The sequence below is a fragment of the Anopheles ziemanni genome, chromosome 2, assembly GCF_943734765.1.
Source record: "Anopheles ziemanni chromosome 2, idAnoZiCoDA_A2_x.2, whole genome shotgun sequence".
Taxonomy (NCBI): Eukaryota; Metazoa; Arthropoda; class Insecta; order Diptera; family Culicidae; genus Anopheles; species Anopheles ziemanni.
The window spans coordinates 27,003,177-27,030,344 of NC_080705.1; the positions used below are offsets into that span (position 1 = coordinate 27,003,177).

At 46.9% G+C, this 27,168-nt stretch overlaps 7 protein-coding genes across 9 annotated transcripts; 3 read left to right on the forward strand and 4 right to left on the reverse strand.

Moving 5' to 3' along the window:
- Positions 1-1,337: 1,337 nt before the first annotated feature.
- Positions 1,338-7,398, forward strand: LOC131293307 (dnaJ homolog subfamily C member 28). Its single transcript, XM_058321386.1, has 3 exons — positions 1,338-1,396; positions 6,259-6,319; positions 6,384-7,398. Exons 1-3 carry the CDS (start codon positions 1,338-1,340, stop codon positions 7,389-7,391), a joined length of 1,128 nt encoding a protein of 375 aa, XP_058177369.1. The 3' UTR covers positions 7,392-7,398.
- Positions 2,195-5,360, reverse strand: LOC131282824 (translocation protein SEC62). The gene is made up of 5 exons (XM_058312365.1): positions 5,127-5,360; positions 4,273-4,411; positions 3,440-4,110; positions 3,083-3,372; positions 2,195-2,334 (listed from the first exon to the last, which is right to left on the reverse strand). The coding sequence occupies exons 1-5, from the start codon at positions 5,160-5,162 to the stop codon at positions 2,235-2,237; spliced, it is 1,236 nt and encodes a 411-aa protein (XP_058168348.1). The 5' UTR covers positions 5,163-5,360; the 3' UTR covers positions 2,195-2,234.
- Positions 7,399-7,534: 136 nt separating the features above from the next.
- LOC131282629 (trifunctional purine biosynthetic protein adenosine-3) lies at positions 7,535-13,355 on the reverse strand. 2 transcript variants are annotated; one of them, XM_058312146.1, is made up of 7 exons: positions 12,964-13,355; positions 12,240-12,882; positions 11,280-11,534; positions 10,987-11,209; positions 10,639-10,786; positions 9,256-10,279; positions 7,535-9,171 (listed from the first exon to the last, which is right to left on the reverse strand). In XM_058312146.1, the coding sequence occupies exons 1-7, from the start codon at positions 13,156-13,158 to the stop codon at positions 7,589-7,591; spliced, it is 4,071 nt and encodes a 1,356-aa protein (XP_058168129.1). In that variant the 5' UTR covers positions 13,159-13,355; the 3' UTR covers positions 7,535-7,588. The 2 variants fall into 2 exon arrangements, with proteins under 2 accessions (XP_058168129.1, XP_058168128.1); XM_058312145.1 differs by having other exon boundaries at positions 7,535-10,309.
- Positions 13,356-14,195: 840 nt separating this feature from the next.
- On the reverse strand, positions 14,196-16,621 carry LOC131288779 (myb-like protein J). Its single transcript, XM_058317959.1, has 3 exons — positions 16,259-16,621; positions 15,779-16,101; positions 14,196-15,690 (listed from the first exon to the last, which is right to left on the reverse strand). The coding sequence occupies exons 1-3, from the start codon at positions 16,313-16,315 to the stop codon at positions 14,919-14,921; spliced, it is 1,152 nt and encodes a 383-aa protein (XP_058173942.1). The 5' UTR covers positions 16,316-16,621; the 3' UTR covers positions 14,196-14,918.
- A 577-nt stretch (positions 16,622-17,198) lies between these two features.
- Positions 17,199-20,313, forward strand: LOC131288891 (ovarian-specific serine/threonine-protein kinase Lok). Of its 2 annotated transcripts, none has more exons than XM_058318106.1 (5): positions 17,199-17,459; positions 17,688-17,851; positions 17,922-18,290; positions 18,362-18,542; positions 18,911-20,313. In XM_058318106.1, exons 1-5 carry the CDS (start codon positions 17,267-17,269, stop codon positions 19,510-19,512), a joined length of 1,509 nt encoding a protein of 502 aa, XP_058174089.1. In that variant the 5' UTR covers positions 17,199-17,266; the 3' UTR covers positions 19,513-20,313. The 2 variants fall into 2 exon arrangements, with proteins under 2 accessions (XP_058174089.1, XP_058174163.1); XM_058318180.1 differs by having other exon boundaries at positions 17,199-17,408.
- Positions 20,314-22,679: 2,366 nt separating this feature from the next.
- Positions 22,680-24,380, forward strand: LOC131287115 (short/branched chain specific acyl-CoA dehydrogenase, mitochondrial). The gene has a single exon (XM_058316172.1). The coding sequence runs from the start codon at positions 22,784-22,786 to the stop codon at positions 24,062-24,064; it is 1,281 nt and encodes a 426-aa protein (XP_058172155.1). The 5' UTR covers positions 22,680-22,783; the 3' UTR covers positions 24,065-24,380.
- Positions 24,381-25,356: 976 nt separating this feature from the next.
- Positions 25,357-26,817, reverse strand: LOC131294956 (protein valois). The gene is made up of 3 exons (XM_058323011.1): positions 26,384-26,817; positions 25,766-26,310; positions 25,357-25,695 (listed from the first exon to the last, which is right to left on the reverse strand). The coding sequence occupies exons 1-3, from the start codon at positions 26,747-26,749 to the stop codon at positions 25,488-25,490; spliced, it is 1,119 nt and encodes a 372-aa protein (XP_058178994.1). The 5' UTR covers positions 26,750-26,817; the 3' UTR covers positions 25,357-25,487.
- Between the last annotated feature and the right edge of the window lie 351 nt (positions 26,818-27,168).

A 27,168-nucleotide genomic window follows, 5' to 3' on the forward strand; every position in this document is an offset into this window, starting at 1 on the left:
CATGCGTTTTGAAATAAAACTCTTATCTCGGTCTGCCATTGCGAGCTAACCATTGAAAAATACTCACGCGTTTTTTTTTTCTTTCGTTCTGGATGCTGTGACACTAGCGAGCACCGTTTCCCATTCTCATCTTTTTCCCGCTCGATTCACGCTTTACAAAACATCCCCCGAACTACCATCGCGATCGAAAAGCCTCCTGTGGGTAGTTTTCATACCATAAAGTTTATTGAATATAACCGTATCTAAACTTGCACACTACGAAAAACTAAAGATTTCCGTATAATTATTCTTGTCGTTTGCACTTCCGTTTACGTTTCTCTCTGTTACACCTCTGTTTGATTATTTGTTTATTGGTTACTTTCCCATACCCACATGAAATCACTCGAGTGCCTGCTTTTAAGCCCCCGCGGGAGGTCGGGTTCTACAAAGGGGGACTATGTTCTCTAAGAGGGATGATTTGTGTTTGTCTTCACTCGGGGAGAGGGATATTGACTACGGACAATAAATTAATAATTTGTTTCGTTTGTTTCAACGCGGATTCTTATGGATGGATTCTAGCTTCCGGGTATACTCTTTCCAGAGTGCCGGTAGTAGAAAATAACTTTAAACCGTTTATTAACACAAGCACACACACACACATCCGGGACGAGGATGCGTGCGATTCACGTAAGATTAACGTTCAGCATCTCCATCGGTCAGTTGTGTGTCCACCGTTTCGCGGTTTGTCTATCACTGTCTCGAACTTGGTGGCGAAGAGGATCGCCAATCGATTCGCGAGTGTCGGCTGTGTTCAAACTTTTTTTTGTTTTCAGTTTTAGATTGTTTGGATGGGTTTTTTTGTAGTTGTAACCCCTAGCACGACGTCTCCTAACCTTTCCGACTTTACAAAAATGCACAAATGGTTCGATTGAAGAAAGAAAAAAAGGCAGTTACAAAGGCACCAAAAAATCAACCAAAGCGCGGAAGTGAGGTCGTGATAAGCGGACGCACATAACTCACTGCTAGATGGGGGGAATTGTGGGGTTGGCGAGTGATAATGCGGAGCCGGGCCGTCGCCGGGACGCTCTCGGGTGGATTTTGAGTCGACTTTTTGCTGTTTTGTTTCGGATTCGCTAATGCATTTTTGATGGATTACGGTAATAGAGGCGAAGCCGTTTAGAGCTATTGAAAACGTTTCACAATTTGGGACTGATCGTATCGATTGAATGTGTGATCTAGCTTTTCCTGTTCTACACTAACATTTTAACTTCGTCCGGCTTTACACACTATGATCATTATAATTTACTCGCTAAATATACACTCATCCCTACCAAACACAACATCAGTTGCATAAAATAATGTCTCTCCTAGCTGCCTCGGTAGCAAATGCCATAGTGTGTCCAGATCTTCAACTCATGTGACAAGTATAAAGGTAAGATTTCAGCCTGTAATAGTGTTAAGGACGTCACGTCATCAAATTAGTGTTCATTAGTTTTTCTGTTCAAATCCAGCACCGAACGCATCATCTGCTTTGGCGAACGGCAGTACAAACCACATGCCACAGTCCAGTGCACTTGTGGCCACAAGTTTGGCAAAATTCTAGTTACCACATCCCAACAAAAACACACAATCACTCCACGCGCTGCCAAGATCGTATTCTACCAACGATCATTCTTAAACCTCGCCTCGCCTGAAACTCAGCTGCTGATAGGAAGCAGTAGCCGAAGCACACAGACACAGCGGGCCCCTCCTGCTGTTGATACCGCGTGTGCCAGCGCCGGGGGGACCATTATCAAATGTTCGGTAATAACTTTAGCCCAGCGCGTGCTGGACCAATCGCTTCACCGGAGCCGGCTGCAGCTAGCAGCCTACCGACTAATCGGCCCCGGTGCCGGCTGCAATCCGCGCTCGCGCTAGAAAACAGGGCGTCTGGGTAGTCGTCAGGCATACACCGAAGCGGCCGAACATTTAGTATTTTTAATTCCAGTTATGAGCCCGTTCATAGTTTGTATAAAGATCCCAAAAACGGTTGTGATGATGATGATGATGATGATGACAATGATAGCGATGTTGGTGATCATGTTGAAGTGTGCCTCAGTGTGTGTGTTTCTTCGTTTTGTTTCTGTTTTCCGGCGCAAAGTAAATACTACCACGTGGCCTGTTTTTTGAGTTATTTGATTTTTAATGTTTTCAACAGAAAATCGTCTATGAGAGCGTGAGAGAACGATCAGTAGGTCTATTGTGTTGATGTTTATTTAGGAGGTGTCAACCTCGTCCGGTTCCACCATTTCGAAGTCTTTCCCCGTCGAGGAGCGTTGCGAACCTTCGGAATCGCTCTCTGATGGTGTAGCGGAGCTAGAACGGTTACAGGAAAGAGGAAAACATTGATTGCAGACCAGTAATTTTGTTTAACACATAATGCATTTTGCTGAACAAAGGACGGAAAGCATCAAAAATTTTGCAAGACTTTTCCCAACGGAAAGCACATATGTAGAATTATATGAAAAGGAAATATCAATTAATGATTTGGAAACTATGCCATGCCATTAAACATATTGGTTGTTTAGACATTTTTCTAAGAATGTGGGATGAATTCTATAATTTTTACTAATTGTATTCAATTGTTCAAAATATATTAATAGAAACTTTGAATCGTTTGAAGCAGAATAAAACATATCTGACACAGCTCATAGATACGCAGACGATATATATAAGCTCTTGTGGATCAGATTGTTCTGTGAGTTGCAAATTATATTGCAATATAGAAAAATAAGTTTAAGAAATAAAATAATGGTAGCAATAAGCTATAAATATGGTAAGAAAACGTTTCCTCGCTGCGAAAGCAAACCCAAAGGGTTGCAAATATAAGCGAAAAGCAATAAAAAACAACAAATAGAACCTCAAAAATGAAATCAAAAACCCATTAAAGATTAGATTTAAAATTTCAAAAATACACCTAATACCAATGATGGTTTAGTTTTACTTTTATGCAGTGAAACAAGATTACCATTTGTACAGAAACAAATCAGCACAAGATGAACAAGACAACAAACAGTTTCGTTTTTCACCACCCTCTCCCGCTCATTGCATTCCACAAACTCACTTTTTCTCTTCATAGATCGTCTCTTCCACGGTTACGACTGGCGGGGCAGGAGGAGCAGGAACCGGTGGTGGCTCTTTACCGGCTCGTCTTCGTAGGCCTTCGGTTTCCGCCTTCGGCGTCTTTTTGCTGGCGCTTTCCGCGTCTGTGTCACGTTCCTTCACCTCGTCGATCGTCGGCGGGATGCTGGTTCCGGTGGGTTCCTCCTCGTCACCGCTGTTCTTATCGCGTTTTCGACTTTTTTTCGACTTTTTACCCTTATCGCTGCCCAGTTGGCCATCTTTGTACTCGTGCTAGAAATTGTAAGAAGTTGTCAGCTGTTGCGCAAACATTTCTCGGGAGTAAATCGTCTAGACTCACATTGTACAATGGCCAGAAGGAGGCGAAAAAGCCGACGTCCTCGGTTAGGTTTGGCAGAAGCCAGAAATGATGCTTTCCTCCGGTAGCTACCCAGATTAGACAGAAGATAATGCAACGCAGTACGACCAGGCCGAGGATGAACACCAAAAACCCGGCCGCCGCTATGCTCAGATAGTAGACACCCTTTCGCAACAGCGGTGGCCATAGCGGAAACAGACAGATCACGATAGCGCCCACCACCAGCAGCGCCCCGAAGATCCAGTAGTGCATGGGAATCGGATCGTACAGCCAAACGTACGCCTCGTGTCCATCGATGAACAGCTGTTCCGGGTGCATCTCTAGCCGGATCTTACGCTTTCTCTTTTCTGCCACCTCCGCTGTTACCTTCTCCACCTTGCTGCCCTCGGCATGGCTGCTCTCAGCATCGGTGGCGCGCTCGTCCTTTACAGATGCTGCTCCCTTACCACCTCCAGCGTCCTTGCCGTCCACTGCCTTCTTACTACCCTTCCCGCGCAGCTCCTGCTCGCTAACCGGGACCTTTCGGGCGCGGTGGAAAAATTTGTGAAACAGCATATCCCCCATAAAATCGATTACGGCTTGCCGGTGAGGGAAGAGACAGTTGTCTCCCTGAGCAAACTTTGACGCAAGCAGTGCATCGACAGCTTTGATGGCTAAAAGTAAAAAAAAAAAAGATAAAATACGTCAACAACGAAATGCGACAAGATGGGTGATGGAAACAAAACAAAGCAATTATCGTACGGCACACTACGACGCCATTTGACTGTTCGCGTACTTGAGACAACAAAGTACTAAGCGGAAGGGGATTCACCTACCAGAGAAATATTCCACGTTGTGATTCAAAAATTTGGTCTTTTTCGTCGGTACGTTCGATTTGAGCCATTTCGCCACCTTGTACTCCTCTTTGGAGGCTTTCTCGATATCCTGCTCTGATCCTCCGGGTCCGGTGTACTCCTGAAGGGATGAAAAATAGTAAACAAAATATGTGCATCAACGTCAACGACACGACAGCACCAATTGGAAGTAATTGAGCAAACGATTATCGTCGTCATGGAGCGCAACAATTGGATAGTGTAGCATAAAAACGCTTCCACGATGCTGCCACGAAAATAATATCAAGAGCAAATGCGGCACGCGCGCCCGAGATAAGTATTTGTTCAGGTGATGCACTGGCCTCCTTCTTCTTCTACTTCCCAACAGTTCTCGCACCATCACTCAACCGAATCCGAGCCAGTGACCTCTTTTTATTCTTCTGCGTAGCAAAAAAAAACCCTCGGAGCGACCAACGGCGTCTGGAGAGGCCCCGTACAAATCCACACCCATCTCGATTTGTTCACGATCAATCAGCTTACCAGCCGACGTAGTAGGCCAAATCAATTAGTGTAATAATCGGGCGGGTTTGACGTAGTATAGGCGATCGGCGACAAGAAAAGGGGACGTAAACAGAAAAGTAAAAGGGGTTAAACGATGGAGAAAACTTTCTCCACAAGTCCTATCTGACACGTTGACCCACTGTACCACTCTACGGGTTGATGGCTGGCCAAAGAACACGTTTGGAATTTACACAACATTACGCGCTTATCAATCCGCCAAGCAAAACACTAAATAAAGCCTTGACCTTTCGTCGCACAAGCGTTTGGGGAGGGTGAAGACGATCCAAGCCACTTACATCCTTCCGCTTCTTGGCACGTCGCTTTTCTGCCATCGTGTCACGAGAACCGACGTCTGTTTGCTAACACGAATCTGATATCGCTTTCCGATAAACCTCCTGCCCTATAAAATTGTTTTGTAAACTGTGTTGCTGTAGCCACTTTCCACGTCTACTTCCACGAAACGGCCAGCTCGCGCAGACCGAAAGTTTTCTTTCACTCCGACGTAGAAAGTACTGTTCCGTCGTCGTCACTTCTTTTTTGCCAATTATCAAGGTGGAATGTTCGTGCAGGTAAATGTATACTCTCAACTTCAATTGACAGTGCGGATTGTTTACCACGCCATTAAGGTCCAAAAAGAATGAATGCCACAAAAAAACAACTTATTTGTGATACTTAAAATACCAATAACTACCTTTTTTAAGTAACTATAGCGTCTCCAATAATTCTAGATAACTTTAAATTCCGATCAATTCAAATGTTTTTGTAAATATCGTTACCGTACCAACTGATGTCAATGTAAGAAGAAAGAAATAACCTGCAAATATGTGCGATCCTTTTTATTCACTGTCAACTTGTCATTTTGCATTCGAATCGAACCGGTTCGTAAAAAAGAAACTCGTTCGAATAATTCGAATTAAAAGTTTGAGAACATTTACAGCATTTATCGAAAAAGTCACCAATTTAATACGCAAATCTTTCGGTTTAGCAAACAATTTTCACAATTTTCTTGTAAGTAAGTATTCCAGTAAAAATAGTGGAAAACAGCACAGAAAAGGACCCTTCGTGAATTCGAACCGATTCACTAGCGAATTGTCAGCTGTTTTTTGTTATTGTTTGAAACTTCTTGCAAATCAGTCTTTTTGGACTTTAGTTGGTCCTTAAACTGGGATTGTTAGTGTTACGGCTATTGGAATTCTTGGTTCGTTATCAATTCTAGTAAAACTAAATTGTAACTTTACATTTTTTTTTAACAAAAACACGTCACTCAATAAACCAGCTTTCAAGGTCACAGCGCCGGTCTGTTTGTTTGTTTTGATGTTGTTATTTTTTTGGTTTTTCAACAATTCCTATCGTTTTCCTTCCATTAGGGTTCACAAAACGGTCGCTGTATCGCTATACAATGTATGCTTACCGACTATTGCCCGGTAGTGTTCGATGCAAAATATGTTTCGTTCGAATGTTCCACACGCGCCGAGGTGAATTATATAACGTGAGTAATACGAACTTTACTTCATAGTCATCACAATCTATTCAATCTTGCTTTTGCCTTGCAGAAATGCTATCGCCTTCTTGGCGTTTCCGAGCAGTCCGATCAGAACACGGTCCGCCAGGCTTATCTGACGCTGGTGAAAAAGCTTCACCCGGACAGTGGCCACCCGGAAGCGAGTGCAGAAAAGTTCCAAGAGGTAGATTCAGCCTTCCGTGTACTGCAGGAGAAGTTCGCCAAAGCTCGCCGCGGAATCGTTGAGGACCTGCAGGAACAGGTCAAAATCTTCGACATCAAACACACGGCCCCCCAGCACCGGCAGTACCTTAGCTTCGATGGCATTGGTTTCGGTACGCCGGCACAACGCCAGAAGCAATACCAAGCGGTCCGTGCGGTGAAGGCACAGGAGCGCGTCCTTGAACATCGGCTCTCAAAGGCGCAGGCATCGGAAACTGCTCTAATGAAGAAGGGGGACTACTTTAAGAAGCATGAAATCAAAACCAAATACGGCTACGACCGGGTCATAGAGGACCTGATACAGGAGGCGATGTCACGCGGCGACTTTAGTAATCTTTCTGGTTTCGGCAAACCTTTGCCGGATCATCAATCGCAGAATCCTTACGTCGATTTTACCACGCACAAAATTAATAAAATTCTGCTGGACAATGGCTTCACGCCGGAGTGGATTACACTGCACAAGGATATTCGAGAGGCGATCGGTGGCCTGAGGGACGATCTACAGCGAGCACGCGCTAAACTTGGTCCCGTTCCTCTTACTGTGAATGAGGAACAGCAGTGGGAAAAGGTACTCGAGGAGCAGCAAGACGCCGTCTTGCGTGTGAATAAAATGATCGACAAGTTCAACCTGATCGTACCGATGCTAAGCAAGCAGATGATCCGCCTCAATCTGGAACGGATGAGTGAGGAGTTGCTCCAACAAGGGCCACAGAAACTCCCTTCATCTAGATCGGCGATAAAAGAGCCACCGACGAATCGCTATGACGTGAAAAAGGATGATAACGAGCCAACAACTGCGTCCAGTTTAGCAGGATTTATTAGTTCATTGTTTCGGTAGAAATATAATATAGTATTTAAAAAAAGGATAACAAACGTTTCAACAAAGGTGTTGCAGTCCGCCTAGAACGGTCCTCCTTTGAGAGTTTCTAATTTCGGGAAATTCATCACTCATCTTTCAATTTGACAAATTCTTTGCTTACACGCTACCTGTTCAGTTGGTCATTTTGCTAATCGTCAACATTGGTTATGGTTGTCCTAATTCCATACCACCTGACCTTCCCCGCTGAGAGTTACTGTTTGATTCGCTACCAAACGAAGTGCCTCCGGATACGCACGATGCTCCGCCCGGTGAATCCGTTCCGTAAGCGTTTCCTCCGTATCGTTCCGTAGAATGGGCACGCGGTGTTGCAGAATGATAGCACCGGTGTCGACTCCTTCGTCGACAAAGTGTACCGTGCAGCCAGACTCCAGGTCACCGGCCGCGAGTGCCTGCCGTTGCGCATGGGTACCCTTGTGTTTAGGCAGCAGGGCCGGATGGATGTTGATCAGCTTTCCTTTCCACCGCTTAACGAACGCTTCCGAGAGGATTCGCATAAACCCGGCCAGACAAACCAGTTCGATACGCGCTTCGACCAGCGCTTTCGAGACGGCTTCGTCGAAAAGTTCCCTCGTCGCGTAGTTCTTGTGTAGGATCACCTTCGATGGGATGCCCGCCTTGGCGGCACGTTCAAGGCCAAAGACGCCATCCTTGTTGGAAACCACCAGCACGATCTCACCCCGAATGCCGAAAGCGGTGTTGCGCGTTGCATCGATCAACGCCTGCAGGTTACTTCCGGAGCCGGAAATCAGTACGGCGATACGTTTCTTCGGCAGGGTGCAGGTAACCTTTGCCTGCTGGAGCGTCTCCTCGAACCCGTGCACAATCACCCGCCCACCGAGAGGATCAGTTCGCCTCACGATTGTACCAAGCATTCGACCTCCGAACGGTTCCAGGCGCTCCAGTACCGTGTCTCTATGTTCCGTGGGCACAACGAGCATCATCCCGATGCCGCAGTTGAACGTGCGCAGCATTTCCTCCGCCGTAACATTACCCGCACGTGCCAGCCATCCGAAAATGGGAAGCACATGCATTTCGGCCAGATCGAGAAAGGCGGCAACGTCGGCCGGTAGTACTCGGGGAATATTCTCCGTAAACCCACCGCCGGTAATGTGCGCCAAAGCTTTCACAAGGCCATCCTCAGCGAGAAGTGGTTGCAATTCCCGAACGTAGATCTTCGTGGGAACGAGCAGTTCCTCGGCGAACGTTTTACCGGTCGCACTAAACGGGGCCACATCGTTCAGGGTAAGTCCGTTGAACTCGAGGATCTTATGCACCAGGCTGAATCCATTGCTGTGTACTCCACTCGATGGAAGCCCGATGATCACATCCCCCGGGCAAACGGTGTCCACTTTCGGCAGCATCCGGCTTTGTTCGACAATCCCGAGTGAAAACCCGGCCAAATCATACACACCGGGGGCGTACATACCCGGCATTTCTGCAGTTTCTCCACCGAGCAGCGCACTTCCGCCCTGCCGACAACCCTCTGCGATTCCTTCGATCACCTGTGCGGCCACCGGGACATTCAGTTTCCCGCAGGCGTAGTAGTCAAGGAAGTTTACCGGATCCGCACCGTTACAGATGATATCGTTGACGCACATGGCCACCAAATCGATTCCGACCGTTCCATGTCTATGCGAGTCCTGGGCGATCTTCAACTTCGTCCCGACACCGTCCGTACCGAGCACGAGAATGGGATCGTTCAGCTCCCTCAGTGCAGCATCACGCAATCGGTACAACCCTCCAAAGCCACCCAACCCTCCCATCACACCAGGGCGATTGGTAGACTTGGCGAATGGTTTGATCTTCTGCACCAGATCGTCACCGGCCGTTATGTCAACGCCACTGTCCTTGTACGAAATCGATGACGCTGTTTTCGCTGATCCACTCGATGGTTTGACCGGGAACTTGTTACGATACGGTGCAGCCGAACGCTCGATCGCTACAGAGAAATTGTGCACCACAACCTGCTGTTCGGTAGCGCTCTTCCTGGGGGTTACTTTTCCCAAAAGCACCGCCCCTTGTCCAGCCAGCTTTTCCTTCCACGTTCCATCGGTTCCATCGACGATCAACACCATTCCAATGCCGCAGTTGAACGTACGCAACATTTCGCACTCGGTTACGTTTCCGGCGGCTGCTAGCCAACCGAAGATCGGTGGAATTACCACCTCACTGAAGTCCACCTCCACTGCGAGCTCTTTCGACAGGACACGGGGAACGTTTTCCACCAGCCCACCACCGGTAATGTGCGCCAGTGCACGCACCGTATCCGTCTGCCTTAGCAACGGTAGCACCGGGGCCACGTAGAGCCGCGTCGGGGTAAGCAGTTCATCGCCAAAGCTCGAACAATCATCCTCACCGAACGGAGCACGATCGGTCAACTTTGTGCCAGTCGTTTCGAGGATTTTATTCACTAAACTAAACCCATTACTATGGACGCCGCTCGACGGGAGTCCGATTACGAGATCGCCGGCCTTAATCCGATCCACTCGGGGAAGAATCTGGTCCGCTTCAACCACTCCCACGCAATATCCGGCCAGATCGTACTTTCCCGGTGCATACATTGATGGCATTTCGGCCGTTTCTCCACCGAGCAGGGCACAGTTTGTCTCCCGACAACCCTCCGCGATGCCCTTCACGATGAGGGCCGCCGTTGGAACCTCCAGCCGACCGCACGCTATGTAGTCGAGGAAGGCAAGTGGTTCCGCACCGGCACAAAGGACATCGTTCGCACACATCGCCACCAGATCGATACCGATCGTGTCCCAACAGTTCAGCGCCTCGGCAATCTTCAGCTTTGTTCCAACACCGTCCGTGCCTTGGACGAGAACGGGATCTTTGTACCGGACCTGTTTTCCATTTCGATCCTTGTAGGTAACCTGCCGAAATCGAGATTGGATATCATATGTCGCTTTAGTAGTAATTCATTGTAAAACAGTCATAATATACGGGTATGTCATTGTAACGCAGCGTGTAACGCATTCAATAAATTAATTTTTACAAAAAGTGAAATCTTTACGAATATCCGTTTACTGCCTTGGAGAGTTCATCTTTATCGATTAATATTTTTTCACCAATTAAATTTGTTTAATGAAAAATTGGCGATAAATCAGAAACTGGGACGCAATAATTATTTTAAAAAAACTAATTCGGCCTTTGCTTCACTACTGCAGAATTTGTTTTCATTGCTCTGTTTTTATCTACTTACATCATTTAGACGAAACAGTCCCCCGAAACCTCCAAGCCCTCCAATAACGCCGGGCCGGTTCGTTCCACGGGCGAGCGGCTTAATCCGTTGTACAAGTGCATCGCCGGCATCGATATCGACGCCGCTGGATTTGTATGAAAGACTCAGACTGCAACGAAAGAGACCGTGCGTGAATTACCTGGCCACAAACCCAACCACCTGTCTGTACACTAATGGCAATGAATGAATCTGTTTTTTTTTTGTAAGTACACGAGTACATGTTCCAATTATTATTCCCTGTGAACGTAAGGGAGTTTATTTTCGCAATGGGTCAACACACACACACGAAACTAAACCGGATGAAATTACTGTTTGAAAGCTTTCTGCGCAATGTCCAACCGATGCTGCGAACCCTCAAAGTTGATCGTGCTGCAGGCTGCCGTGGCGAGCGCTGCCGCCTGTTTGAGGTCACTGTGGAGGACCACTCCGATCAGCACCCTGCCGCCGTTGGTAACGAACTCGTCGCGATCATTTTTCGCCACACCGGAGTGAAAGACCAAATGTTCGGGACGTGCCGCGACAGTATCAAGGCCTGATTTAAGCGGGGAAAAATGGTACGTTAAATAACACGGAAAAAATCAACACAATTAGAGGGCTCTTACCTTTAATAACGCAACCCTTGGTGGATGTTTCCGGATAGCCTTTGCTTGCCATCACCACACCGACCGCGGACAGACCGGCCCGGAACTTTAGGTTGATCTCGTGCAATCGATTATCGCACGTTGCATCCATGACTTCGTACAGGTCGGTCTCGAGGAGCGGAAGGATGACCTGCGTTTCCGGATCGCCGAAGCGGCAGTTGAATTCGAGCGTTTTCGGTCCGTTCGGGGTAAGCATCATACCGGCATACAGGACACCTAAAGGTGAAGCAATAGAGTCGGAAAACAGTAAAGTAATTGTGTTGGAGATATTCGTGCAGTATGAGATGAATTTCAAAATTGTTACCAACGTATCAAAATGCATGGGGAACCATGGCAACCGGTATGAAAATGGTCGAAATGCTGCAAAATACTGCTTATGGATGAATGAATGAACCTAAAGAATTATTTTGTCATTGAAAAAAAGCTTGTTGATGCATTTGCTTACAAAACAATCTAATCTCCAGGGATACGACATAATAAACAGATTTAAGAACGAAACAGAAAAACAACAGCACAGCAAAATACGATCGAAACAAACTTGAATTGTACCGTTTGTTTACCAGAGTATTACTGTTACTACACGATCATCGCTCGATTAAGTGTATAACAGTCTTTTTCCTCCGTCTTATCAATAAAACTAATGGGTCAAAATGCACACAGAGTTTTGCAGCAGAGCGAGTTGGAAAATGGTACGTCATCTCGGCGCTCGGACCAGTGACGAAAAGTATCGTGAACTCCCCGGAATACTTGGATGCCCTACAATCGTGGTGAGTTGTTTTCGTTTTGATTGCTCGATCCATCCTGACCTCTCGAGGACGTGGTTGTACACGGAGAGTCCCTTCTTATCGCTAACCGAGTTCGATTTCATTAGCAACAAAAACAGCAATCGAGAAGCAGCGGTTAGCTACGGCAACGACTTACCGTTGTACTGGATCCCTTCCTCGCGCAATCCATCGACGGCTCGCTGCAGGACCTCCCTCACGACAAGCTCGAGCTGTGCTGGTTTGATTATCGGACAGGGGCAGTAGGCACCCATTCCGCCCGTATTCGGTCCCCGATCCTGATCGAGCAGCCGCTTATGGTCCTGCGCCGGCAGCATCACCCGCACCGTTCGTGAATCGACGAAGGCCAGAACCGAGACCTCCTCGCCGGAAAGTTTCTCCTCCACAACGACCACCTCACCGGCGGCACCGAACTTTCGCTCGCCCAGAATATCGTCCACGGCGGCGCACGCTTCGTCGATCGATTCCGCCACGATCACACCTTTCCCGGCGGCCAGCCCGGCCGCCTTTACCACCAGCGCCTGGTACGGTGCTTGCCGGATGAAAGCTTTCGCTTCGTTCGCTTCGGTAAAGCTGGCGTACCGGGCCGTTGGAATGCCGTGCCGATGCATGAAATCTTTGGACCAGTTTTTATCTGCCTCGATTTGCGCACCACGTTTGCCGGGGCCGAAGCATTTTACTCCGGCCGCACGCAGCACATCCCCCAGCCCGTCAGCAAGCGGATCTTCCGGTCCGACCGCGACAAGATCGATCTGGTTCCGCTTGCACCAGGTTACGATGGCCTGTGCAGGAAGTAAACACCAAATTAAATCCGTGCAATTACAGACGAACACATACACACACCTAACCTAGTTGTAACTTACATTGAAATCCTTCACGCTTACATCCGACACCTGATGAAGCTTCGGGACGGCCGCAATGCCGGGACTGCCGGGAAGTGCGTACACCGCAGCAACCCGATCGCTGCGCGAAAGCTTCCAGCAGATGGCATGCTCACGGCCCCCACTTCCAATCACCAGCACCTTCTTCTTCGATGCGAAATCACCAACGCTGGCCATGGTTTCCCTGAGAGGACAAACACGCGACACTCGATGCCGCACACTAATTGAGGTTGATTAGAGCCCAAGGCGTCACCCAGGAATGAAGCTAAGTTTAACCCGCGAGCACAGATTAACAGACGATGGGACGTTCTTCAAGAATCAATTGTCTACAGCCGAGTCGCGTCGTTTCTTGCCGCTGTTGATCGTTCGAGTGATCGCACCACTTTGCCGACAGCCCGGCCGTCGCACGGTAACTTAATGCCTACCCATCGTGCCGTGTTCAGCTTCCAAAAACGAGTTCCAGAGCGAGCTAGGCAACTTGTCTCACATTTTCTTACAATTCCTTAGCTTGTAATCTCTTTCTCTCTCTTGGGGAGCATTTGTGAGATGATCGTCTGAGCAAGTCGCTCCACAGCATCCTAGCGCATGTTTAGGTTTCCTAGTGAAGGTAATGAAAAAAGGAATTTGGTAGTGCAAAAACTATAGCGTAGATGAAGGTGACGATCACGATCGTCAATTCTCTCCACGTGGTGCGTTCAATCAATCAAATATGTTATCCTTACTGCACTTTAAACGGTAGCGTTCAATGTGTATGATGGTTTAACGCGTTCCATTTCCATGGAAACATGTTGAGCCGGTGATCAGCCGGTGGATCTGCAACCTTCTGGCTAAACCACCTTTTCATTATCATTAAAAGAAAAAAAAGCACCTTTTTCCTTTAAAGGCACAAAACTTTTGCTAAATACAATTACAATCACATTTTGACTTTCGCTTCTTAAAATTTATCTAGATTTTCTATAGGAAGATAATGAAATGTCTTGAAACCCGATAAAAAAAACTTGTCAGTAAAAACTACTATTCCCAACCCTTCGGATGTGCCTAGTAAGTATGGAGCAAAAAGGAAACAAGTGAAACTAACGACCGATTTAGAGTATTCAGTTGCACCATCATCATTGTTTATAAACGCATATACTACGTACATAACTCATAAAATATAAAAACATGAAAAAAATATATTTTATATGATTGTTGAGGCGCCAATGCATGTATGTGTGTGTGTGTAACATGGAAACACATATCAACATTGTGTCCTTCGTCACTCCCAGGCACGGGACTTTTGACTGGCTACTTGTTGCTCGCGGATTGCTCGTCATCTTTTGCCTTTAACGTTTCCTTTTCTTAAAACCTAAAACCGCTCTTCATTAATCTGGGTCCGATTCTGCCTAACAACAGCCAATTCGTTCCTAGTGTTCCGGTCCCACGTGCATACACAAACAGCAAAGAAACTTAACTTATCGCGAATCATTTTACAACTTTCCGTTATGATACAGTTACTTTCAAACATTTGTGGAGGGGTAGGAAAAAGTTTGCTACGGAAGAGTTTACAGAAAAAAAACCATGTTAATAGGTTTTGCCTGAGTACCTGCACCGGAAAGGGTATGTTAAATGTAAGAGAAGCGTTCGTTAGCGAGCCTTATTGCGGGTTTGTGGTTAAGGTTAGGAGCAAGACAACGTTTTCATCTTGAAAGATTAGAAGAAAACATGGGAGAGGTGTTTGAATAGAATTGCCAGTTTTTCAGCGCAATGTTTCCACAAACAAGTATGGTATGGTGTAAATGTTAAAAATGAAACCGGGAAACCAACTTTATCTTTCGAAACTAACCTATTTTTTATCGGCATGCTGCATGCGCAGGTCGAGATAGCGAAGGTAAGAGGGAAAGTGCCATCTTGATCACTGACCCGGCCACCACTACATATCCTCAACCATCTTCAGCTAGCTACCGCCGCACGTTGAATCCTTGAGAACCGTCCGGTCCAGCTGGTAGACGCAGCACGTGCTGATTGTTGCTTATGTTGGCTCCTCCGTGCCCGACCAGATTGGCGTTTGCCTGTCCATACCCGCCAGTGGCACCAACACCGTACGGGTGGTTCGGGTGAACTCCGGGTGGAGCATGTCCGAGCAGCGGTGCCCCACCGTTAACTTCGGCGAACGATGACGGCCCCCCCTTGGGAAAGAAACCCGATCCACCGGGTACGTTTCCCCCATTACGACCACCGTACATATGTTGGGTGCCCGGTGCAGAGTTTATATGCTGCCCAAAGTGTTGCTGATGCTGGTACGGATGGCCATTGTGCTGCAGATGATGGTGATGGTGTGGAACGTGCGGGAACGCACTTGGGGGATGATGCAGTGGGTGGTGTGGACTGTGCATGGGATGATGCTGGCTTTGGTTACCCATATGAGGGTAGTACATTCCGGCGGACTGACCAGCTCCAGGTGGTGGCGGTGGACCGTTTTGCATCGACGGTGGGAACGTTCCAATGGGCGCCTGTTGCCGATACGGTGGATAGTAACGGTAGGCGTTATTCGCACTGCTATTTGCGGGGTTTCCAACTACACCGACACCACCGACCCCCACTCCACTGTTACCTCCAATCCCATTGTTGTTGCTATTATTATTATTATTATTATTGTTAACATTGCCTATTCGAAGGCCGTTAGTGCCGGTAGAATTCGAAGTTGTCGTCGTAGCTGTTGCTTTCTTTGTCCTACAAGAGAATGAAAGGTTACGTCATTAGACGGTGTGGGATTTAATGATTGACATTTGGATGCTTTCCGATTCCTGCCGATACATACTCCGTTTCCTCTTCATCGTGTGCCGACCCGAGAATACGTAACCGCGCTTTGGCGTACTCCTCCTTGCGCTGGTCGAGCGATTTGATCTGTGTCTTGGGTTTGTTGTCTACCGGACTTTTGCCATCCGTTCCCGCGCTCGACTGCGGACGCTTCAAGATTTGCATTGGTCGTGGCACCATCTTCGGCCGCAATTCGTCTTCCAGCGTTTGCGATAACGTGTCCTGTTGACGCACGGCACTCGTGGAGGCCCTACTGTTTACCTTCGTGCTCGTTCCTGTCGTGTTGTTGGATGTGTTTTTCAATATCGATATGGTGCCGGGTAACTGGACGTCCATCGAGTCCACAAGATAGCAGCGACCGGGGGTGAGAAAAAGCACACACAGCGTCAATTAGTGAACAAGGTCACAAGGGGTGATGAGTTGAGCGGTGTGGCCGCCCTACCGCCGACGGCTGAGCAGTTTCCTTCTTGCTACCACTTACCCGTTCCTCGTCGATCTCTTCCCAGCTGTCAGCAACGTCCGGTTTTTTGGTGGACATGGTCTAAAGCAGGTACTACTGTTTCTCCTGCCAAGGGGTCGTGACTATCGCGATGATGACTTCCGAAATGCAGCAGCAGCAGCAGCAGCAACACAACGCACCTGATCTGGGAATGCGTTCGAATCGTGACTAACTTCAGTGCGGACTGCAACGAGACGTTTTCGACCACCACTTTCAGCACCGCCACCTCCACCACCAACAGTAACACGATTTACTTAGGTAGCTTTCTCCAAAGGCAAAATCTGTTTGCCAACCAGGGAGTCGAAATAAAAATGGGAAATTATTGGAAAAGAAGCAGCAAAATTCTCTGCAAAAATTTCTCGACTGACTCAGTGTCAGTGTCAAAAGTTCCACGACGATGCACCTACCCGGTTCGGTATTCGTTTGGTAGTGGAACGATAAATCCGGTTCAATAAATTCGGATGCCTTTCACAATTTAAATTTCTTCCGTTTTGAAAACCACAATCAATTACTCATAAATATCAAACTGTTTTATAAAGTTGTAGATCAACATATTAGCAATGTTTTAATCTTTGTTGAGTTGTGTTTTTCTTGGATTCATCGGTGGATATCGTATCAGGCTGAAGACTTCAAAATAAATAAAAAAAAGCTTGATTTCCACGATAACATGCATGGGAAATGTAGGACTCAATAGGAATTTATTACATTACGCTTGAGAATCGGCCTAAAAGTCTGCTGTAGGGAGTAAGGACCCCGAAATTCTAAAAGCTTAACCACGAGTTCCTTTTCAGTAGTTAACCCAGCACATCATGGTTCCATGAAAATAGTACCATCCCTAGCACTGTAGCAGGCATTGCTTTCAAGGACCAAAATTTCGTTTATCCTTACCAGTTGTGTTCCACGCGCGGCAGAGTGACGGACAGCCAGAAAAAACAGGATACTACTTCAAGAACCAGTAACTCCGCACTACGAGTGGTATCGAGTGCTAAGATGGCCAACAGTGAAGGAATTGATACGTTGCCGGTGACCCAAACACAGCTGTCCCATTATACACAAGACTTGGAGAGTCAACCAGTCGAACCTTTGTGCTATGGCCGGTTACTTGGCAAACTAGTGAAAACCAAAACCCTCGGTACTAAAGCTCCCATGTACTACGTTCCTCGTGCTCCGTCCATTGTTTACGGTACCACTTTTCCGAAGTTTAATCCGATCTCCTCCTTTCACACCTTATCCTGCTGGACTATTCATGGATCACTGTGTTTGACAGACCTGTCCCATAAAACCATCCAAACCTTACGATCGGAAAATCATATCAATTCATGTTGCATGTCGCGTTGAAGCACAGGATTTACGATTTCCTGAAATTCATTTTTTTTTTGAGGTTAACTTTCATTATCATATTCTGTTTCAGATATTTCAAACAGTGAATACCGCGTCGGACGCGACGACAATCAGTGCGATTTGATTTTGAACGAATCGCTTTTGGACAAAAGAGCACTCCTCCACCGTGTGTCGAAGGTTCACTTTGCCATCCAGAAGGATCTGAATGATCTATCCAGCCCCACGTTTATCACCGTGAGTTGTCTGACCATGCATTTCAAACAGCACATCTCTCAGATTGCGATTGACATTCCCCACCTTGCAGGATGCCTCGCGCAACGGGACCTTCGTTAACGGACGACTGATTGGCACAAGGAAGAGAATGGTTCTAAAGCACCTGGACGTAATATCCATCATTAATCCCCATGTGAAGGCTTTCGTATATCACGATCTTTTCCAATACGCAACGCCAGAGGTTAAAGCGAAGGAATTGCGCGACAATTATCACATCGGTAAAAGACTCGGCTCGGGAGCCTGTGGTACGGTGTATTTATTGCATCACACAGTCAGCTGCCAACCCTTTGCCATGAAGCACGTTATAAAGGACCAGATAAGCGAAAGCACCCGTCCCAAATTCCTTAACGATCCCATGCGGGTGATGAATGAAGTTAACATCATGAAAAATCTCAATCATGTAAGTACCTGAAGATCCGTCTAGGCACTTGTTGATAGAAAATTTGAATATTTGATACCTTCTACCCCCAGCCGTGCGTTATTAAAATGCATGATATAGTGGACAAGCCAGATTCGGTTTACATGGTGCTGGAATACATGGAGGGTGGTGATTTGCTTACACGGATCATCAGCAATAAACACCTTACTGAGAAAACGGCCAAATTATTCTTCCTCCAGATGTGCCATGCCGTCAAGTACCTGCACGAGCAAGGTGAGTTATCCGCGTGGAAAAAGCGGTGGCCCTACTATGTCTAATTTTACGCAGTAGCCGATGAGCTTCGGTTTTCGAAACTGGAACTACGGCGTGGATTACTGTGATCCGTTTTTTTTCTAATTCTCTTTTGTCGCTACCTTCGTGTTGAGATAGCTGTCAAATTCTTAAAATTTACAGCCGCAATCCGAAAGGTGCTGCACGAGTTCAGGTATAAATTTCGGTCAATCTTATACAGTTTGTATGTGTTATTGACCTTCGAATTTGATTCTCCTTCTATTCTTTTTATATTGACAAATTAAAGAAACAATTCAAAATATTATTTCCTCGCAGCTGTTTTAAAACATTCTGTTCTCTTCTATTTGCAGGAATTACTCATCGTGATTTAAAACCGGACAATATTCTACTGCAGGACGATCAAGAGTACACCCTGCTTAAGGTATCCGACTTTGGATTAAGCAAGTTTGTGCGAAAGAACTCGGTCATGCGCACATTGTGTGGCACTCCGCTGTACGTTGCCCCAGAAGTGCTGAAAACATCCGGCAAGGGCGCATACACGCGCAAAGTGGACATCTGGAGTTTGGGCGTCGTGTTGTTTACGATGCTAAGCGGCACACTACCCTTTTCGGACGAGTACGGGACCCCCGCAGTGGAGCAAATAAAACGAGGCAAATTTGCCATGCGTCATCCAGCGTGGCGGAAGGTTTCTTCCATGGCCAAGAAGCTCATTTTTGACATCCTGAACGTGAACCCCACGGCACGACCGTCGATCGACACACTGTTGGCGAGTACCTGGTTGCGCGATGAGGAGGTGATTTGCGAAGCGGAGCGACTGATGCAGGTGCCGTTGCGTGCGGGAAAGGTCCCCGTGCCGCTCGTTTCCCGTACCGCTCGGAATACTCCTTCCGACGTAGAGAACAACAACGCTGGCCGCCAAATGGAACCGCCAAGCAAGCGGAAGAAACTATGAAACGCGAAACGGAATGGGACGCTGCGATTAGGTCCGCAGGAAGTACAAATTTCCAGTTCAGGGAACCGTTTTTATATTTATAGTACCGATGGTTTTACAGTTTCGACGGAATCGTCCTTTTTTATATCTGTCGATTGACTTTAACCGAATAACTAAGTGTCATGTTGGATGATTTTTACACGTATACTCTGTGCATTTTGAACTTACATTCCCTGTCGATTCCACGGTACATCATGTGCTTTAACTTACCTGCTACCTAAATAGCGTATGTGAATTCTCTCTGCCAAAGTATTACCCACCCAGTACGGCCAAGGATTCTACAGAGATTCTAGTGGCGTGTTCCATTCCGTTCGCTCTGAACCTGACTCAACGGCTATAAATTCGTGTTAAACTAAATTTTACACATTAAGTTCAGCTTAACGGTAATGCTCTCTCACTATTGTTTCGCACTAATGTACATTACACGTTAACTATTTTTGCCAGGCGCCTTTCGTATACGCGTTAGAAGAAACGGACCTCTGAACTATTATGACCATGACTACAGTCAAGCGACTGAATTTCTTTTTCACAGCATATCGAATTAGTTGAACTTTGAAACTCAAAATAGGTCGTGTGTTTCGCTAACGTTAAGTATTGATTTGATTCAATATCAAAGATTTTATACTTGTTAATAATTGAAAAATCTGGGTAAAGATTTTTGTTTTGCCCCAAGTTAATAGGATTTACGATATACAAGTAACATATTGAAGAGTGAGTGTTTGTCTCTTTTTATAAAAAGAAAATAAATGTGATTGAATTGACTACAAACTAGTGTTGTATAGTTGCTGACTTGCAAGAAAAATGATGATCCATCTCAAACCACAATGTGTTTACATTCGATGCAGTATTATCTTATGTTTATTTTATCTTGCAGTGTTCATACGGCAGCAAGCAAAAATGAAGCCAACGCTGCGCAATGGTTACAACATAAGTAAGACAGTTTTTCGCTGGCTTATTCGAAACTCCCATAGACTCATGCAAAACATCAACCCTTAAATTTATCGGGATATCGAACCATATTAAAGTACACCGAAAACATCGTGCTAAATATTCACCTCATAATGGAAACGGATTGCTTGAGGGAATAGAAACCGGTTCCTGAGATTTTGTTTTCTTCCCCGGTGTCTGACGTCCTTTTAAATAGTGCCGAGCCTCCAATCATGTACGACCCAACGTGTGCTGGTAGTTGTGCAAAAGGAAACACATTTTTCGAACAGTGCGAACTTGCGGACAAAATATGGACAGAAAACGTGCTCCTGTAGCATAAAAAGAGCAACCTGCTAAATTGCTTTTACAATTACTCTAGGTATTTGAGTAAAAAGGAAATGAAAATTTTGTTATTTAAATTCCAGTATTCAAAAAAAAAAAAAGAAAAGGCCAATCGAAACATTTGCCGCGACCGCAAAAGCAAATCGCGCATCTTATCGCGCAACGAGAGGGAACGTACGTTGGTGCTAGAAATTGGTCTCGTGGTGCTAACTGCACCTCATATGGGTGGGGAATGTGTTTGTCCGTCTTTGAACTAGAATCTGCCTCGGAAGCACATTTCGTCCCACGGGGGACGGATAAGGTGAGAGTATCTGTTTGAAAGCGAAATGAAATGTTATTTAATTCAATCAAGCGTATAGCACTCGGCAAAGCGTGGCGGCAACGTTTATCACGAACTTTATTATAGACCGTGTACGGTACTTGCCGTTACCGATTGGCATTGGTTGTGAAATTACATATGCAAACAACGGCAGACCGGTGCAATGCTAATATTTATGTTTGTCGCACGAGATGTTTAATTCATACGGCGGTAGTAACAAATAGTGTATAATAGCAATAGTAATAACAAGTGCAAACCTATTCATCCAGATGTTCTGCTACATTAAGTGTGAAAGGAATCTCTCCAAATAAGTTTGCGATTTATATGTCCAATTTTCCGTACCAATAGCATTCCACTCGAATCATCATGAACGTTCAGATTCAGGATTTGTAATCTACGAACCTTATTGATGGCCGCATCTATGGGCACCGAATCGATTCTTTTAAGAAAGAGTGCCAAAATGCCACGAGTGGTTAAAATTGCTCTAAAATGGGAATCTAAACCCGATAAAGATTGATTTGCATTAATCATGCCATGAAAGACTGCCATGGCAACGAAGACTTTCCTTTCCCTGATACCAATAGTCCTCTTAAACAGGGATACTTTGCAAGGGATAGAATCCATTGCCAAAAGAAAGTCAAAAGTGTTGTGTTGTGATCAAAGTATGCTTATTTTTTATCTCTTCAAAATGTTGTTTTTTATCCCTAGCCTCCCTCTTACCGCGCACTTCGTTCGTAAGATGCTCGCATGATTACATTTGAACCGGCCCGGAACGATCGTTCAAGGTTGGGGCCGATCTGCGCGCACACACGCACACACCTTAGCACAGACCGTCTATCAGCAGCGCTAAATTTCAATCCATCCATTTCCGCCATACCTCGGTCCCCTTATCTTAGCGTGTCGCGGCCGCGACTTTATTTATTTTTTTTTAGTTTTCGGTTGATTGGGGGGTTCAGGCCAACATCATCGTAAAATACCGCGCGTTGTGCTAATGTATGTGTGTTTTGGGATCTTGCTCCTAGCCCTTCCCGGTCCCAACTTGCCCTGCCGGAAGCTAATCTGCGAGCGTGGGTCAACACGCTCGCTGTGGAGCCCCACAGCCGGGCCCACCATCGAATGAGACGGAACGTCGGTACGTTTGTTGCTTTTGCCTCCTGCCCCCCGAGACTGTTTTCCCTTAATATTCTAATCCAGTCGACGACAGCACGTTTGCCAAACGCCGATCAAACGAGCTGTTGTGTGTGCTAGTGTAATCGACAATGACGGAGGAAATGTTAGCGGACGGAGAATGGTCGATTTGAACCGAACCCCCCCAGATTGTGGCGCCTGGGGAACGGATGCGGGGGATGGGGGGTGCTGGAATTATGTCGTCTGTGGTTGGAAGATGCGTAGATGGCAACCTACTCCAGCAGTACACGACCACATTGATGGATGGGGAGCGAGCGCGGTTAGTAACCCGTTTTTGTTTCGCACATAACGGCCGACGTGGTACGAACGACTTGTAAAACGACGGGCCGGTGCGCCAGTTGATTGGTGAACCTGTACGTGGCCGGTTGTAGGTTTCTGCCGCAGAACTCAAATCCCCCGTCCACAGAAGTCCTGCATTGAGTTTGATTGGAAGAGATATCTTCTCCTGCTAGCAAGATGTTCCAGAACGTGCTTCGCCATGCGGTCCGCTCGGTGGCATCGGTTGGTGCCCGTGCCACGGTGGCAACGCCCGGCAGTGCGAGCGCCTACTCGAGCTCCTCGTTCGGTACGGCCCGCGGCCCAACCGGTCCCGTGACCTTCCTCAGCGAGGACGAGATGGTGATGAAGGAGACGGTCGCGAAGCTGGCCCAGGAGCAGATCGCACCGCTCGTGAAGAAGATGGACGAGGAGCACCAGTTCGACCCGTCGGTCGTGCGTGCCCTGTTCGACAACGGGCTGATGGGCATCGAGGTGAACGACGAGTACGGGGGTAGCGCGTGTAACTTCATGACTACCATGCTGGTGGTGGAGGAGCTATCGAAGGTGTGCCCGGCGACGGCCGCCTTCGTCGACATCCACAACACGCTGGTCAACTCGCTCATGATGAAGCTCGGCACGGAGGAGCAGAAGCGCAAGTACCTGCCCAAGCTGAGCCAAGAGTACAGCGGCAGCTTCGCCCTGTCCGAGCCGTCGGCCGGATCGGATGCGTTTTCGCTCAAAACGACCGCCAAGAAGGACGGCAACCACTACGTGCTGAACGGCACCAAGATGTGGATCTCCAACTCGGACCTCTCGGGGGTGTTTCTAATCATGGCGAACGCGAACCCGTCCGCCGGATACCGTGGCATCACCACGTTCATCGTGGAGCGCGAGTACGAGGGCTTTACCGTGGGCAAGCGGGAGAGCAAGCTCGGTATTTGCGCCTCCGGTACCTGCACCCTCCACCTGGACAACGTGCGCGTACCAGAGGAGAACATTCTGGGCGAGTTCGGCAAGGGCTACCAGTACGCGGCCGGTTTCCTCAACGAGGGCCGCATCGGTATCGGTGCGCAGATGATCGGGTTGGCGCAGGGTTGCCTCGATGCCACCATTCCCTACCTGCTCGAGCGCAAGCAGTTCGGCTCGGACCTGTACTCGTTCCAGGGCATGCAGCATCAGATCGCAACGATCGCTACCGAGATCGAAGCCGCCCGGCTGCTGACATACAATGCCGCTCGGCTGCAGGAGGCTGGCGTGCCGTTCCTGAAGCAGGCGGCGATGGCCAAGTACTACGCGTCGGAGGTGGCCCAGCGTACCACGGTCAAGTGCATCGACTGGATGGGCGGTGTCGGCTTCACAAAGGACTTCCCGCAGGAGAAGTTCTATCGCGATTGCAAGATCGGTGCGATCTACGAGGGTACGACCAACATGCAGCTCAGCACGATCGCAAAGGTCATGCGAAAGGAATATCAGTCGTAAAACGACACGGAGCCGGTACAAGGGAAGGTAACGACAGAGTGAAGAACAACCGTGCATTATATACGTGGAAGGAGAGCATAGATGAGAGTTTGGCAAAGATGTCGCGTTACGTAACCCCGTGGAGCTCACGCAATTACTGCGGGCAAACGAGAATATTCCGCTGCAAACGAAAAAAAAACAACGAAAACACTACCACAAACTCGTTTGGCTGTGTTCACAGATAAACTGTGATCGAATGTAAAAAAAAAAAACTCAAGATGGCCTTTGCATCCAAGTAACCGCGAGAAGATTGGAGCGAGTTTGGCGGTTGGCGATTCTTTTTCCCGTCTTCGGTATCGTCTACGCGATTGTGTGCGTAATGATAGTAAAGACTTCTGCGCGATAAGCTGCACCGTACCGCGACATAAGGTTTTGTTTTTGCGTACATTTTGGTAACAAAAATAACACAGGGAAAATAGTGAAGCAGGAGGAACGGAAGAGAGGTGGCAAAATTTTATCACCTGCAAAGATAGTACGCTCTGAAAAAGGGTAATAAGAAAATCCAGCAGTAGGCATAGCTTAAGACGAGCTTTTGCTGCTCATAGCAACGGAGTGTTTAAAGTATGCCGACACGTGAAATTGATGCATTTATTACGATTATGAAAACAATATTATTACTACCATTTAAAAAGTGGCAGGGAAAGGTAGAAGAAGGACGTGAGCAAGGACAAACTTGAAACGACCGGGACTAGGCAGTAGGGACCGCTGAAGCAGTTGTATTCCAAGGGGGGACTATTTCGATGGGACCATTTCGAAAGGGTACGTCTGCTTTTGCTCAATCTAAATCAGCACAAAAAAAAACCTGAAAAAAGGCATGACCTTTAAAACCCTTTGACGATTTAGGCCTCAGCATTTAGTAGTAGTAAGCTGTTAATGTTTCTTTATTTGCGTACGAAATAAAAGATGTCCAGAGATTTATTAGCTAAAGTGTGTTAATTCTTCTTCTTCCGACTGAGTGGGGAGGTTATAATGGGGTGAGAACTGATCGTTGGACGACAATTGAGCAATTGAGACATCATTGGAGTGAATTGGAACGTTCAAGGGAGTGGAAAATAAAAAAAAAATAAAGCTAAAATTCATGTTCATGAATTCATTGAAATTCTTTGTTCAGGTTTACAACTTTTTGTTATTGATTATCAAACTATAACTGTACACTTTTAGTAAACACGAAAAAGCAATAACTTCACCTAAATTAGAGTGTGCCATAGATAAACGGCTAAGTTATTAAAAAACATGTTATGAAAGCTGAACACCCTCTTTCAAATCACCATAATGTACGCAAAAATTATAGTAGCAAAAACCTATCCTAATCCAAAATTCACACTTTGTTTTTTGTTTGAACTTGAGAAACTTACCATCCGATTCATTCAATGTTTAAAGGTGATTAGATCAGCGTATCCAATTCTATGACAACCGATTTAAAGTAACTATCCCATCCAACGAGCCAGCAGCACACAGTCTTATCGGCGGAGTTTTGATCCCACACAATATCCCGCACATAGTTAGAGGCACTCTTTTCCACATGGATTTGTTTGGAATTTTCATCGAAGAATTTAGCCTCCTGTGTATTTCCCAGCACGGCAAAATGTTTCCTGTGTGAGAGAATAACAGAGTGTTGAGTATACCGATAGAACAACGCTGTACATCTTTCGCTTAACCTACCCTTGGAAGGACAATTTGTGCACCTTCCGGTCGAAACAGTCGATCGTCTCAAGGAACACGTTTGGCTGCCGGACATCGATGAAGAAAACACGGCCCGCCTCATCCCCGATCGCCACCAGTCGCTTCCAGTTCGCCTCGTCCGTCCACCGGATGACAGTGAAGGCTGCATCGTGCTTTTCATACAGTGCGGTAGCCGGTTTCGTCTCGCGAAAGTCCCACAGTAGCGCCGACCGGTCTCGGGAACAACTAACCGCCAGGGAGGACTGGGTACTGTCGGTGGCCACATCGGAAATTGGTCCCGAATGAGCATGATGCATTGTGGTCGTCGAATGTAAATCTCCCTCGCTGTAATCCCACAGCTTCAGGCAACCGTCGGTCGAACCGGAAATGGCATGCCGATCTTCGCCGCGGAAAATGTCCAGCACGGTAACCGCACCAATGTGCTCGTTCCGTTTGTCCACCTGATAGAGGGAATATCCTGGCCCACGAACCGGATTACCAGTCGACCAGAGTTCAATCGATCCCCTATCATTTGCTTGCAGGAACTAGGAAAAAACACGACACAGAATGGTGTAACATCGTTTCGTATCACTATTCTCTAGTCAACCATATCCTTACCAGCTCATTGTCCTTGGTGTAGCAAAGTGCCGTTACTGATGCCTCGTTGCGCAGGAAAAAGGACACCTTATCTTCTCGCGGGACATCAGCGGGTAATTCCCAGCCGCATATTTTACTACCCCACTGGCGGCTTGTGTACTGGTTTCCTGCCACTATTACATGGCCCGCACCGTTCGCAGCTACATGATCGAAAAACGGACATAGCTTTGCTTCCGGCACCTCCACGGCCGGAGTTTTTCGGTACTGTATTGAGTTCATGTTCGGGTATTCGGTGTCCTTTGCCAACTCCACCAAGGTATTCGGTGGACGGTAGCAGGCTGGCTCTTGGTACACCGTTACCATATCAACACGACGGCTGTAATCCATATTGAAAACTTTCGGAATGTTTCACTAGAGGAGCAAACTACGCTAGGAAAACTCGTTTGTTGGTGCTTCGTTTCATAAACGTGTTTTCTCCGCGCCTGCAAAACGTAAACAAGCGGTGAAATGTCTAAACAGCGATTATACCGACTACGATTGCGCGCAAAGTTTTACGCCGACCCTATCCATTGTGAGGCGGTACAACATTTGAATCGTACTCGAACGGTTAGGAGTGCACGTGCCAATTATGCTACTTCGCGTACGAATTTCAGGGGTACTCGGACACATTAATTTAGCTGGTTTTATAGCGACTCGTTGCTCTAAATATTCGCATATCGTATCGGTACCTCTGTAATACTTACCAGGAGTAAAACGTGTGGAATAAAACGAACCAAAGTTTGTTCCTTTTTTTTATTTATTTGATC